Source organism: Hoplias malabaricus, chromosome 8, assembly GCF_029633855.1.
Source record: "Hoplias malabaricus isolate fHopMal1 chromosome 8, fHopMal1.hap1, whole genome shotgun sequence".
Classification (NCBI taxonomy): Eukaryota; Metazoa; Chordata; class Actinopteri; order Characiformes; family Erythrinidae; genus Hoplias; species Hoplias malabaricus.
In genome coordinates this window covers 21,614,166-21,630,150 of record NC_089807.1, presented here as the reverse complement: position 1 = coordinate 21,630,150, position 15,985 = coordinate 21,614,166, and the positions used below count along the sequence as shown (strand labels likewise).

The 15,985-nt window shown below is 36.9% G+C and overlaps 1 protein-coding gene across 2 annotated transcripts in view; it reads left to right on the top strand.

Annotated features, from left to right (window-relative positions):
• Positions 1-15,985, top strand: part of itga9 (integrin, alpha 9) — an 87,577-nt gene that overhangs the window by 63,182 nt on the left and 8,410 nt on the right. For both annotated transcript variants that reach the window (XM_066679436.1, XM_066679435.1), the window contains exons 19-26: positions 2,742-2,828; positions 4,509-4,588; positions 5,102-5,191; positions 7,154-7,262; positions 7,449-7,556; positions 11,378-11,503; positions 11,727-11,846; positions 13,061-13,156. In XM_066679436.1, the coding sequence (XP_066535533.1) occupies positions 2,742-2,828; positions 4,509-4,588; positions 5,102-5,191; positions 7,154-7,262; positions 7,449-7,556; positions 11,378-11,503; positions 11,727-11,846; positions 13,061-13,156 (816 nt within the window). The remainder of the gene's footprint in view (positions 1-2,741; positions 2,829-4,508; positions 4,589-5,101; positions 5,192-7,153; positions 7,263-7,448; positions 7,557-11,377; positions 11,504-11,726; positions 11,847-13,060; positions 13,157-15,985) is intronic.

Genomic DNA, 15,985 nt, shown 5'->3' with positions numbered 1-15,985 from the left:
CCTGATGTATTTGGTTTTCCAGACTGTTTAAAAACAGTAATAAGATCAAGAGGAATAAACTACCTAATGCTTAAAAAAAAGGATTTCCAATAGCAAATCACTACTAGGTGAATACAAGGGTCACATAACAAGAACTCAATCCTACAAAAAGAATTTGTGAGCACATTTAGGTGTTTTATTAGGCCTCCTGTGATTTGTGAATGTTTTTCAGTTGCCTGTTCACTGGTTGGCTGATAGTGAGGGTTGTGCATTGGCTGAAGAGTAAGAAAGCCCATGTGGCAGTGTCATTAGAAGAAGTGAGAGACTGAGAATGGAATTGGTGAAAGAGAAACAGGTCTCATGTGTACTTATTCACATTTAAAAGCCTCTGAGAATACAGTCCCTGCAGAGAAAGAACATAAACAGATCATAAGTCAAAGTAATTGAGGCTGAGAAAGAGACAAAAACACAGCACTAAATAAACATCCTAGAAAGGCTGCACATATCCACTCTTTAGCCCACTTCCAAATTGCACTCATGTAAACTGAGAGTACACAACAATGCATGCATGAAGGGACAACAAGGCTTAAGGGTGTTCCATTTGTCATTTTAATGATCAAAGGTGTTTTGAGTGCCCTCTATGTACACTTACTGCACTGTGGCACTGAATACTCCTGTTGATTATCATCCAACTGCCTGAAAAAACCCAGTCTCACAAGAAACCCTAAGCCTTGTGGTCCTCCTCAACGTTGATGCCTTGGTGATGCAGAAACAGAAGAAATTCCTTTATCCTCCAAGTCCTCCTCTCCCCTACTATTGGAGCAGTAATGAGTACTACTTATGAGAGCATGGTGTAAGTTAATGTGAATTATTTGGGACATTTAGCTCATTCCGATAAGTGAATTTCAGAACAGTATCCCATAAGAGCCCATTGTGAAAGCCTTTATAAGGTCTGTAATGTTCCTTAGAGAGCTTTATCCTTCTATTTTACATCATGATGTCCCTAAGTGACATTTACTTAACGTCCTGCAGTCACATGACAGTTTGCAAATTTGTGTATGTGTGACCTCATTTAGAGTATGACAGTATGCTTGGTGAATACATAGAAAGCATAGACGTGATTATTTAAAAGAATATTTTTGTTTCTAAATTGTGTGTTCCAACCTTTTTAACAATTCAAATGCTTTAGTAACCTGTCCTAAGTTACATATGACTAATCTGATGATTCTAATCTCATTTCAATACCAAAATGTATTGGAATGCAATTGTGATTTTAACCTAAACATAATTACATAATGCAGAAAGAAATGTAAAAAAAAAAAATGGTTAAACCAATTATTTAATTATTAATTATCTTAGTCATTTCTTGACATAGAAGCAGACATAGGTCAGAAATGCAGGCTTAATCCTGTCAGTACAAAATGTAAATCATAAGTAAATGTGGAATGACATAATTAATGCAGACTTCTGCATTTTAACCCATTAAGCTTGAGAGTACTGCCTTTTAATTTACTCATGTTATTAATTCATACACTCCTGAAATGCTCATGTGTTCTGTATTCACATTACTTTATAAATGCATTTATAAGCATTATGAATACAAGATTCATGGAAAGCATTACCAACAAAGCCTCATGTATTCACCTATTATTTTTTTTCCAGAAATAGCCTTGTGAGTTGATATTGTTGTATGGGAAAATTCTATGCACTTTATAACAGCTTGGGTGGTCAAGCTGATTTTACAAGGCTTAGTGTTCTCATTCACTAGGGACTATATGTGCAGAAGGTGCAGAGGAAGAGGAGCACGTTGTATACATTGTGTCGAATGATTCCCAGTAAAGGGGGAAACAAGTGATTTAGAACAAACTTTCAAACCAAATAAAATATACACAGATAAAATATCCTGATCCCTTCCTAAAGCAGCACTATTTGTAAGGAATGCATGCTTCACAAACAGTGCTGAGCCCTATCAACCCATTATCTAGCGCAGACTATTTATTGATATTTTTTGTTCCAGTTCTACTTTTGTTTCTTTTGTTATTTCTGCAGCAGAGCTAAGAATAGCTCCAGTGTAAACTGGGGAAGGGGAAAGTATACGCACTCTGGCTCACACGGAGCTTCTCAACTTCTTCCCCAGTGCAGTGTTCCATGAGTGCCAGTTTGTCTGTTTTATCAGCATTATTCATGTCAGACATCTGATGGATCTCAGCTTTCTTCTGCCCCGACTACCCCCTGCCAACACACACACACACACACACACACACACACGCACACACACACAGAGAGAGAGAGAGAGAGAGAGAGAGAGAAAGAGTGTAAAGGGCAAGTTCCATGAACTCTCACAGCAGGAATGCTCACTCCTCACAAAAGGTCAAGGCCCTACTATTTACACAAACCAGCTGGAGAAGCTACGCAGTGTTTAGACAAGCTCCCAAAAACAGTCTGCAGGTTACTGTTCATTTTTTGTATATGTATACATGAACATAGGTCTCTGCTTTGTGTGTGTGTATAAGCACATATATGGATATATGTGCACACAAATCAAAAAGGGACTCCCGCTCTGTTAGTTTGTTCATATACAATATTCCATACAATGCATATTTAATGTATTACATAAAAGAAATATGCAGAAATCAACCATCATTTATTCTACTAGCAGACAAAAGGGCTTTTATGTTAATATATATTTAGCAATAATGTTTTTTTTCCCATTACCACCAAAACACATGACTGCATCATGGTGATGTCTGTTTCTCTTCCAGGAAGAAAAGGGCATTTCCTGTGCACTGATACTACTGGACTTCCTCAAATGCAGTGTGGGATTTCCGTTCATGAGAGCGCAGACCAAGGTGGGTAACAAAGCTGGTCAGCTATCTGGTAGTTTGCTCAATATATTAAGTGAAGCTGTGAATTAAATTTGTGCAGATAACTGGTTTTTGATTATCATGCAATGCCTTGCTTATATATCATCTTTGTCCACAAAAAAAATGCATCTCTATTTTTTGTTGATTTATATTTTACTACACCATTTGAATGCAGCCTTCATGTACTGTGAAACTGTTATGATGAATGGACCAATAGAAATGCTCCATAATTACAATAATTATTTTATTGTATAATTGTATAATTTTTTACACTGATTTTCAAAGAAAGATAAGCTTAAATTAATATTTTGGAGATATATGTCTTTCTTTGGAGAGTGATGATATGCCAGTATAACTACAGCTCGTTAAACAGCTCCTCCCTAAGTTCTAAGTTCCATTCGTGCTAATTGCAATGATAAAATGCAGAATATAAAAAAAATCATATTGTAATTAAATAGTTTATTTTCTTAATTTTATTATTGGTTTATGTGGGAAATGTCACAGGAATGCAGTGGAAAGTGTAATCTATGTAGTTTAATTTGGTGATGGATCATTAGCGCTGCAGTGACACTGACATGGTGGTGTGTTAGTGTTTGTTATGCAGGTATTAGTGAATGAGACACATCAGTGCTGCTGGAAGATTAGAAGATGACCAACACAAACTGTGCAGCAACAGATTGATGATGACTTTGCAAATACAATGTGGTGTAGCAATGCAGATGTGGCTAATACAGTGGACATGAATAGACAGTTTTAAAATGCCAGTAGCACTGATGTGTCTTATCCACTCGTAGCTGTGCAACAAACACTAACCCACTACCACCATGTCAGTGTCACTGCAGTATTTAGAATGATCCACCAGCCAAATAATGCCTGCTGTTTGGTGGTCCTGTGAGGACAGAGTAAAGGGGCTGTTATGTTATTTTAATGATTTGGTGGATTGGTGTATTACATGACTAGCTCTTTTATGAATATGTCAAAAATAGGGTATATGATAATAGAAATTGCATAGAATTAATCACATTCAAGTCTCAAGGTAAATAATAAAACAAATATTGTTATTATACATTGCATTACAGTTTATAACATTTTACACATTATAAATATAAAATGTAATTGTGAGTTTTTGGACTGTAGTATAAAGTCTTTGATGCTGATATGAACAGAACATTTATTTACAAATGAAGACCATGTATGTATGTATCTTTACACTTATATAGCGCCTTTCTAGACACCCAAGGACGTTTTACAATCCACACTGCTCAGAATGCTCAATCCACACACACTGGTGAGAAGCGGCAGCCAAACGCACACAGCGTACTCTCAACCAGGAACGACCATCCACCTGGAGGACTGCATCGGGCACTAGGGTTTAACCCAGGATAGAGCGCCAATCCATATCTGGGCTCACACATACAGACATTCATTCACACACCAGGACAGTTATTAGAGAAGCCAATTCACCTACCCTCCATGTTTTTGGACTGTGGGAGGAAACCGGAGCCCCTGGAGGAAACCCACGCAGACACGGGGAGAACATGGGGAAACTCCACCCAGATGGGACTTGAACCCAAGATCCCAGCACTGGGAGGCTATCACTAAGCCACCGTAATGGCTTGATATGATTTTACTTTCATGTATGTCAATTTCTTGTTTCTTTTTCAGTATCATCTGTCCGTACTTTTTGACACAAGTCATCTGTCTGGTGAAAATGAGACGTTGCTGTTTGTTGCACATGCCAAGAGGTGAGGTTTCAATGGCATTTATGTTGGACTTTCTCTCTAAAGTTACTCATTTAGTAACTTTACATGGTCCTCTTCATTTATTAAATTCTGTAATGTTTACATTTGTTCCTAACAAGCTGGACTCCTTATTTGGCTCTTTTAAGAAAATGTAAATGGCCTTGCTTTCTAAGATCTCATATTTGTACTAATGTCAGCCATATGTGTTTTCTTTTCTCATGAAACTGTATTACCCACTGAATGAGAAAAATGCTCACATTCAGCCCTGTGGTAGCTACCCTAATGCGTTTTAGGTGTCTTGCAGTGGAGACTAAAAAAACATTTTGGCACAACATTTTTACAAATGTTATAGAGGCTACTAAACTGCAGAAGCACAGTGTTTAGCTTGCAGTGTTTAGTTTCTTGTCATGTGCTTATTATGTGTAGTGATTGAACTACTACTTACGAAATGATTTGTGAAAGATAAATTTAAAAATTGCTTTAAATTTTAAGATGAGTATTATTTCTCTAACTTAGTGCAAATCCAGAGCATAAGAACAAACTACATGACAACACCTGGAATCTGTCCATCCCACTGGTGCATGAAGTGGACACAGCTGTGACTGGGTGAGTTTAACCCCACAAATGTATACACTTGAACTTTATGTAATTAAGTAAATAAACAGAACTCATAGTAATTAGAATGTGTCATCATTCAATAGGCAATAAACCTAAATTTACAGTGCATATTAAAAACTGGGTGTGCTCCTGGTCCAATTACATTTGTTTTTGTATTTAAAGACAGATTAATCTTTAGATTGATTTGTACTTTCTTTATGTCGTAGATGTACGAGCAGCTGAATACTTTACATTTCTTATTAGACCAAAGAATATTTCATTAAAATATTAATTCATTCGTTATCTGTAACCTCTTATCCAGTTCAGGATCGCAGTGTGTCCAGAGCCTACCCAGACTCACTGGATGCAAAGCATGAACACAGTCCTTAGTCCTTCACAGGGCGACACTCACTTACACATTTGCTCCTAGGGACACTTTTGTGTCGTCAATCCACCTACCAACGTGTCATTTGAACCATTGGAGTAAACCCACATGGAGAACACACCAAACTCCTCACAGACAGTCACCCAGAGCAGGGCTCGAACCCACAACCCCAGCACTCCGAATCTATGTGACTGCGACACCATGCTACACCCTCATTAAAATGCATTCATTCATTCATTCATTCATTATCTGTAACCGGTTATCCAGTTCAGGGTCGCGGTGGGTCCAGAGCCTACCTGGAAAACACCCTGGAGGGGGTGCCATTCCTTCACAAGGCAACACACACACACACTTTTGAGTCACCAATCTTTTTGGAGAACACACCAACTCCTCACAGACAGTCACCCGGAGCAGGAATCGAACCCACAACCTCCAGGCCCCTGGAGTTGTGTGACACTATCTGCTGCGCCACCGTGCTCCCCCCTCTCATTAAAATATAAAAATAAAAAGTATATTTATTGTTATTTGTTGCCACTATAGAGCCAAAAATTTGACACCTGCTTTTTTTTATTAAAGTATTAAGAGTGAGTTTGTCCAGCTTTTACTAGTTTTGCTATGATGCTTTGATGCCATTCTAACACAAGATTAGCCTGGTTAAGTATTGATGCTAATAAACATGAAGTGTGTGAAAGTAGCAGTAAGCCACCATTTGCAGTGCTGATTGAATTATAATGTTTTCAAGTGACACCTGGCTGTGTGTGGTTAGAAAATGAGCAAAATTGTTCCTTTCTATTATAAAGCAATCAGTTGAACCAGTGCCCTTCAAACCAACACAAGGTGAAAACCATAGCTAAAGAGCCTGCTGGTTCACCATGACTGGCTCTGCCTCACACACATCCCCACTGCTAGAGTACATTAAACAGTATGAATGTTCATAATAATACGTAATAAACAGTGGATAAAACATACATCGATGAATAAAGTGCAGAGTTCAGAGATCTCTAACATTCTGCATAACCATATAAGTTATTTGGAATGCAATTTTAAAAAGTTTTCATTTATATATCAGAACACTCAAATATCAAAAATAATCTAAATGACCTTGGAAAATGTAAACACTTTGCTACTAGCATTACTTTGTGTTTGTCCCTTTTGAGATTGCAATTTGCTTAGTTTAACTACTTTTGTTTTTTTTCTTTTGAGCACCAATTTAACATGATCGATATCACGCTGACAAAGAAGTTTCAGGACTATTAGGGCCAAGGAATTCTATGATTAAAGCCTGCTGTGATTCAGATAAACAGAACGAGAAGCTACTCTTCAGATCAATCCAGTTTGCTTCAGTCACATAATGTATCACACTGCTACATCAATGACTGAATCCATGCACACCTTGGTCTCTGAATTTAAGATAGTTTTACATTTGAAAATATACTGAGAATTATATTTTGGCCAAAAATGAGAAAATATTACTTAAAAAAAACAGATGCAAGGAAGCCAGTGTTAGCCAGTTGTATCCTAACCAGGCAACACCTATTTTATGGTACATGAAATGGTGGAATAACTGTATTTATCTGTCTTTGCAGTTTGGTTATTCCTTCTTCATTTATTTATGGAAAATCTATTGAGCCCTCTCGCTTTGTTCAGCTGGAGGACCTAGAATGCAACTTTCAGCCTCTCAACTTCACTTTCCAGGTGTGTGAGTGTTTTTATTACTATTTACACTGTTTTATTATAGTAGAAATGTAGATTTATCTTGATGTAGTACAACACTATGACATTATTGTCTTCATATTTCATGAAGTGAATATGGTTAAATGGGCTTCATATAATTAAAACAAAGTTAGATATGCACAAATTCATTTCCTTATGCTGTTCTAGGTGATAAATAATGGGCCAAGCAGGCTTCCTGGCTGCACTGTAGATATAAGGATACCTAACAGACTGACTGGCAGTGGGGCAGACATGTTCCATATCATAGATATTCAAGTAAGTTTATAAAATCCATGGACATCCTTACTTATTTACTGTATCAATATACACATTAGCCATTCAGCCTACTGAAGAATTTTGTTAATATGGCTCTATTAAAAACATGTCGAGTCCTGGCCTGTCCTGTTATCAAATAAAAATAATTTCATAATTACTATTTATTTTTAAATTGTGTGCAAAATTTTTCATTTTAGTTTTTGTTTTCATCATGTATCACCACTTTTCGTTTAATTGTTAATTAAGTGAGCTTCATTAGTTTAATGTTATACAGCTCATTAACCTCCATTCTGATTAAAAATTCCTTTTTGTCCAAATGTATGTCTTTGTCGGGAACCCCAGTATATAATTGCATATTTATAACAATGTTGTTTTTATTAATCATTTAATTTAATTTAATTTTTTAATAATAGTAATATTATGCTTGGGCGGCCAGGGACCTGGAGGTTATGGGTTCAATTCCCACTCCAGGTGACTGTGAGGAGTTCTCCCTGTGTTCTCCCTGTGTCCGCTCCTACAGTCCAAAAACACACATGGATAGGTAGACTGGTGACTCAAAAGTGTCCATAGGTGTGTGTGTGTGTGTGTGTGTGTGTGTGTGTGTGTGTGTGTGTGTGTTGCCCTGTGAAGTACTGGCGCCCCCTCCTGGGTGTGTTCCTGTCTTGCACCCAATTTTCCGGGGTAGGCTCCAGACCCACTGCACCCCTAAAATGGATAAGCAGTTACAGACAATGAATGAATGAATGAATTATTATGGTTCATGTATTCATATATTTACATTTCATCAATATTGTTGCTTAGAGGGTCTGAAGAGATTAAAATGCCATCAGCCTTAGGCTTAAATTTAATAAAAAGGGGAGTGTCCTAAATTTCTATAGCTACACTGTGTATTTCCACATTTAGTCCCAGAGCTACTATTATTTTCAGTGAAGTAATACAAACCTCCATTGCATAAAAAGTTTCTTTAACCCATCAGGTATTGGTATATGTATATGTATATAGGTATTGGTGTATGTATACCAATAATGGTAGCTCTACAGTCAGATCGTGCAATCAGATTTTAGGCTACTTCACCACTCCCCCTTCTCACTCAAGCGAACCAAACGGAATAGGGGAGGACGTGACTAGTTTAGCTTCTCGAAATTCTATGTAAGCTCTAGAAAAACAAAATCTCGGATGTTTGTGAAATTCCGCACGGACATTTTTTTAAGTCTACAAAAGAGGATATGTCCGGGTAAAAGAGGACGTCTGGTCACCTTAACTAATGGGGCCTAAACTTATAGTTTGAAAGTTTCGATTTTTACCTTCATTAATGTTTCAGTATGTTAAAACTTAAAATATACCTAAAATTATTAAAAGTAAATGTTCTTTAGTAAAGTATTTTGACTTTGGTATTTCAGCTTATAAACCAGTTTTAACAAACAACAGATTTAAAGATAATTAAAAACAAAGCAGATCCAAGTAAATATGCAAGATAAATATATTAGGCAGGGTTTTTCACACTTTTTTTTGTGAAACTTTGAACGCTTACGACATTATAAAAATATATATATAACTGATCTTGGCCTATTAGTTTTTCAACAATACTATTAACAATATTCAGAATTAGAGTGAATCCTATTTCTCCATTTTGCCTTAAAGTAGGGATCTCAGTTCTAATTATTCATTCATTCATTCATTATTTGTAACCGCTTATCCAATTCAGGGTCGCGGTGGATCCAGTGCCTACCTGGAATCATTGGGCGCAAGGCAGGAATACACCCTGGAGGGGGCGCCAGTCCTTCACAGGGCTCAGTTCTAATTAGTAAAAAAAAAAAAATATATATATATATATATATATATATATATATATATATATATATGTGTGTGTGTGTGTGTGTGTGTGTGTGTGTGTCTATGTCAGCATTTAAAAAATATTATAATTGTTTTATCTTAGTTTAATGTAGTTTTACTGTATTATGATTCTTTTCTTCATATAAAGCAGAAAACATCAATAGTAGTATGCTGAAATCTTTGTAGGTAGCTGGTTAATTTTCAGATCAGTGTTAACTGTTCAAGTGTTCACGTGGTGTTATTGCAACATTTAAGGTAGAACTGGAAAAAAAAACTGGTGAATAAGAAACTAAATTTGGTTTCATATCACAGAAGAGTTAGGAGTGAGTGATAATGTGATTGTGGAACCCTTCTGAAGGAATACATTTAACTAAAGTCCAGTTCTACTCCTCTGATATCATTGCAGATCAGTACAGAGCTACCTTAATTGCACCACTAGAAGCCTAGAATGAAGTACTGCTCTTTTTTTATTTGTGTTCTGATGACATATCAGGCTCTAGAAGGGCAAAAGGGGAAGATTTTAACCACTACACTGTGTAACTCCATTTCAAAGGTGACACCTGATAATAAGGGGTGGGTAAATATAAGAAATGGGATTCATGCGTAAAGTTAGAACAGCAGCAGCTGAGGTAACTGGACAGTCTGGGTTGCAGCATAACTTGGGGGCATGTACATGTACATGTTTATTGTGCGTTTATATGCAGTGTGCGTTTAAAGTCAGTACTTAGTTGTTTTTCTCCACTATCTACTTATTTGGTTTGTGGCCCATCCAAGGGTCATGAACCAGACTTTAAAAAAATCCTGATATAAGGTATTAAACACAGAGGAAAACAGAGCAGTTACTAGTGCACATTAAATTTACACGTTTAACCTATTTGTTATCTCAAAATTATAACGAGTGGCCAGATACATCTCAAAACGTTTAAAATGCTGCTTTTTCACCTTACACCTATGAAAGCACTTTCAGATAGAGTGAACAAATTGGCTAATGGTTAAATATATAATGTGTTCTTTTTTAGTATCTACTCTTAATTAGCCAATTGTAGTAGTAAATAAAACACTCGTACTCCATTTTATTTGGTTGAAATTAATGATACATTAACACATAGTTAATAGTTAATTTCTAGTGAATTAACATTACCATTTCAGCACTCCCATGTGTCCAGGCCATTCCCAAAGAAAGGCACACATACACACAGTCAAGACAAACTGCAAGCCTGATTGCAAATGCATGTGTGAAAACACTCCATTGCATCAGTCTGTTGAAAACTCATGGGGTCTTTTTATATCAACAGTTTGGGTCAGTTCTTTCTGCTCATTGCTGAGGCCACATACTGGCCAGTGGTGTAGAAGAGTTTTAAATCAGCACAATACCTGGTTGAATGGATTTTCAAAGTATTTGATTGTTGTTGAGGGAAGCTGTGTGAAATGGACTGCTAAATGACACTGTTGAGGGCAGTTGTAAAAAATGTCCTGTGCTGAAGTAATGTGGGGGTGTGATAGTAAAACAATGGGAGGAGACAGGACACATCCACATATAAAGCTCTTTTCTGGCTGGAGAGAGGTGAAAAGCAGCATGGGCAGGGGGGCTTCCTGCTTTTTTTCTAGGTTGTGATAAATCACTCCATATGGGGAAAAACTGTTAGGGAGGTGCTGCCGAATTCCTACTGGGCACTTCCTTTAGCTCTATTCGTCAACTAGCAGGTCAAGGCTAATTTACCTACAATGGACTATCCCAGTTATATCAGATTAATAAGAGACCTCAGATGCTTTTTTAATATTTCCCTTCTTTTGTCATCAGACTGCTTTCCATTTTTCACCTCATCTACACTAATATGTTCACTTTTTAAGAATCTAAATGGCAATGGATATGGTTTTGAAAAATATCTGATTATAACATCATAATAATAACATAACATTTAACCAAAATCTTATGAAGCAGGACAGACTCTAAATTAATCCTCAAGCCTGAGGCTTTTCTATTACAGGTGGCTGAAGATCAAGGGATCTGTACATGGCAAAAAAATCCCACACCGTGTACTGTTCCTCAAGACAGAGACAGCATTTTCCACACCATCTTTGCCTTCTTCACCAAGTCTGGCAGGAAGGTCTTGGTATGTAACAAACTGCATTCCATAATGAAGTATTAGAGGTTGAAAGTTCTGCAAAGACAAATTAACTTTGCTGTATATGAAAACGAGAAGAAGTCTTTTTTTTTATTATGCACTAAACAAATTTAGGACCTTGTTTCTTTTAGAATGCTCAAATTTTCACTTCTTGTGTTAGGTGATAATATTTTGATGTGTATAATGTGTTGTCTGTGATATTTGTCCACAGGACTGTGACCGGCCAGGAAGGGCCTGTCTAACAATCTCCTGTAGCCTAGGGTCACAAGCTAAAGAAGCAGCTACTAGCATAGATGTGCATGTGCTACTGAACACTGAAATACTGACGAGAGTAAGTTTATTCTTTTCTTTAGCCTGTAATAATGCAAGGATCAGAGTAGTTGGAAATGGCTTTGCACTGTAGCTTAAAACATGTGGCTTGAAATTCAGAATGACCTAAATTAAAGTTTGTTTACAAACAATTAGTTGGGTTACTAAAATTCAATACAAGAATATGGAAGTTTTCTAATTTGGGAGTTTCAAGTGTAAGGAGCTGTGACCCTGAATTGGATAAGCGGTTACGGATAATAAATGAATGATGAAGTGTAAGGAGAATAAAATACTGCATTACAGTAGATGGCATTTAAAAAAGAGAAATTTATAGATGGTCATTGCCACTATGAAACACAGTCACGTACTTGGCAACAAATAATGTTTCAACAATGTTTTTACATGGTTTAATGATTTTAGCTCAAATTTAAGGTGGAACAAGTCAATTGGGTTCTTAGAGGAGAATGGAACACGTAGGAATAGGCAAATGTATGTGTACTGTATTTGAATGTTGCTACATCTATGCCAAAATTTCATAGCATAATTTTGCCTGAATAATACTAAATAACCAGTGGGCTTTTGCCTTATATGATATCACATAGTTTAATGTAAAACAACTATGTTCCTCAATCATGTATTATCACCCACTACCAGCTTTTTGATAAATCACAAGTTTAAAGTAAAAGCCAGTTTGTTATTTAGTATTACTCATGCAAAATTATGCTATGACCAAATGTCAAATTTGAATGAATAATGCTAAATGATCAGTTGGCTTTTACCTTAAATGTAGCTCTATTTCATATTATGAAATCAAACTGCCAACTTATTGGAACTTTTGTAAGTAAAAAGATATGGAATCGTCTTTGTGTGTTTCATATGTCCATTTGCTCAAACCATCTGCAATTCAGCCACAGAAATCAGATGATTTGCTAATTATTATTATGAAAGGCTTAACTCATATAAAATCTGATGAGTACTATGCTAAAATGCCCACAATATGTTCTGTGCGATAAATTTGACAGATAATGTGGTGACAAAGATTGATAGAGGCAACTGTATTTCTTATTATTACAAAATAAAGCAACATTTAATATTTACTTGAGGTTCATGTTTACTTTTCATGTTTTCATTTTTTTAATAATAATATTTATTATTATTATTCACATTTTAAATAATTTAGCTTGAAATAAATGTGTACATGTGTGTCAAGTTCTATTTGTTCTGTGTTCTGTGTAGGACAGTTCCTCTGTTATCCAATTTGTGATACGAGGTCATGTTGATGTGGACCACCGGGCTCTGGAGGTGTCAAGTGGCCTGCCAGATGAAATATCTGTGAGTACCAATTCATTATTAAATGTAAATGGCTCTGAAGTTATAGCTGGTACCTTTAGAGATAGAGGCATTACTAGGATGTCATTGTTGGGAATTAGGATTATTTTGAGGGGCAGCAGCAAAAAATTGTTTTACTCACAAGAATACAAGAATAGTAGCAAATGTATTTAAGCGGTATGGAGACAGTACTTTGTGTAAAAGAAAGAAAAATATTTACTTCATAAACTTTTGATTTTAATATGTGTGTGATTAAACTAAAGTGGAAAGTCACACTCATGCATAACTAGATACAGGCACGCAAACAGGCCACTGCTTTATTTTTTAGCCTTGCACACTTTGTCTGTTTATTTTTTGTTTTGTGCAGACTCTCACAGTAAACTAATCCCATAGTGCACATGAGAAGGTTCAGTCCAGCTGCATGAGTGCCCCTATCCCCAGGGGGTTACACCCAGCGCTGCTTCGCTTACACACACCTTTCTTAAAAACTTGTGTGCCAATAAAAAAAAAAAAACCACCAACAATAACAATGAGAACAATCAAGACAAATGTGAAAAGAATAAGAGGAAAATTAAAGACAGTAACACAAGCCTGTTTGCCTTGAGTGCATTGGTCGCATATTTAAGTAGTCTGTAACATATTTTTGATGACTATGAATACCCAAAAAATAGCATAAATCGTCATTTTGAGTTTTAATTTTATGCTCAGTTGACAATTGCTGCATAACACTGAGGAAAAGTCTGATATAGGATATTAATAATATTTTATCATGACACAGTGTTGGAGGCCCCTCAAATTTCTGAGCAAAATACAATAATCTATTCAAGATATATCTCTGTTCTTCTGACAGGAGCAGCTTATAATATGGGTGGATGAGAAATTGTTTATGTTGGGCTTTTGGCCTCTTAAATATAGTAGATCCATATCCATTTTATGCTGGCTAACTGACTGTCCAGGACAGAGTAATGGCAGCAGTGACAGTGCCTCATCTTGCAGCACAGCTCTCAGCTTATTGGATTGCTGACCTCCACACTTCACGGAAGTTAATTTTAGGATGGAGCTGTAAAATAGGCCTGTGACCTCCCCATCCTCCCCAACTCTTTTATTAAATACACTAATAGGGACCCATGTCCCATAGGAATGGCATATAGATTTCAAAGCAAACTCCTTGTCAACATATTACCCCTCCATACTGCAGTACAAACAATCACCTAATCACACCTGATTGTTTGCTGAGGTATTCATTGAAGCAAAACCCATTGCTCCATACTTCACAAGGTTACTATTTGCATAAGCTGTTATACAATTTCAAAAATGCATCTGCCACATTTACAGGACCATGATCTCAAGACATTGATTTATTATCACAAAAAAGGGGGTCCTTATACATATATACATATATCTTGCAGAAATATGCAGACTACAAAACCATTAACGCAATATTTGTCATATGAGTTTGATTTCTGTAACTTTCCTTTAGCCAGTGGTCAACTGCTGCTTCTGAAGATCTGCCTTCTTACATATTTCACATACAAGCAAAATCCTAAAATCTTGCAAAAGCCATTACAGCTGAATCAGGAATATTGGATTTGTTTCCAATGAAACGGGAAACTGAGAGTTGGTGAAGCTCAGTGAATTGGATTACAGATGAGTGTAGTAGACAAACAGGATGTTATTATGTACTTTTTTTTGGTTTCACTTTCAAAACTACAGCATCCAGACAACATATGAAGACAAGGTCAGTACACATTCTGCATAAATTACAACAGCATGGCTCTTTAGTAAGAGTCAGAGAGCTAAACTAATCCCGACCTATCACCCACAGAAAAGAACTGGCACATTATAAAATGAAAAATACAAATTCCGAGTTGTTGAGCAGCTGATATCCTGTAACATGCAAAAATCGGAAAACAGTGCACATTCAAAACTTGATACAGCTTTGTGCTGTTTTCAGTTAGGGGTGGCATGGTGGCGCAGCAGGTAGTGTCGCAGTCACACAGTTCTAGGGACCTGGAGGTTGTGGGTTCGATTCCCACTCCGGGTGACTGTCTGTGAGGAGTTGATGTGTTCTGCGTGGGTTTCCTCTGGGTGCTCCGGTTTCCTCCCACAGTCCAAAAACACACGTGGATTGGCGACTCAAAAGTGTGTGTGTCTGTGTTGCCCTGTGAAGGACTGGCACCCCCTCCAGGGTGTATTCCTGCCTTGTGCCCAATGATTCCAGGTAGGCTCTGGACCCACCGCGACCCTGAACTGGATAAGTGGTTACAGATAATGAATGAATGTTTTCAGTTAACAGAACAGTTTGTAGTATTTTCACCTTAAAATCCTTCAAAAGGATTCTGAAGCTCCTCCAACCTGTAATAGGGAGAATAGTGCCTCACTCTCAGATCTACAGGGCTGCTAAAAACTTGGAAATGCAACTTCAGAACGCATGTGAGAACTGTGTAATACTTTACAGCACACATGGGGGTGGGGTTAACTGCAAGATGAATCTAGCTTGGTTTTCCCAGTATGGACATTATGGCAGAGCCTGGAGAAAGGAGGAGAAATAGAGAGACAGAGAGAGTGACAAAGCACTATACAAACTTTAATATTGGACAGATTTTACTCAGTGGAAGGCGTTGAGAGAGCCATGACAGAAGACAGACACATACTTCTTGTTAGACTAGCAAGTATCATTGCATTTTTTTTTTTGGTGTTGCTATGTTAGCTAGTGAGAAGTCTTGTTGACAAATGTGTTGTAGTCAGGTTTTTGACAGTTACTGAGCAGTGAGCCAGGGTTTGCAGCAGCTAAATTTTGGCCAGGTTAGTGCACTTTTTAGTGTTTTACAT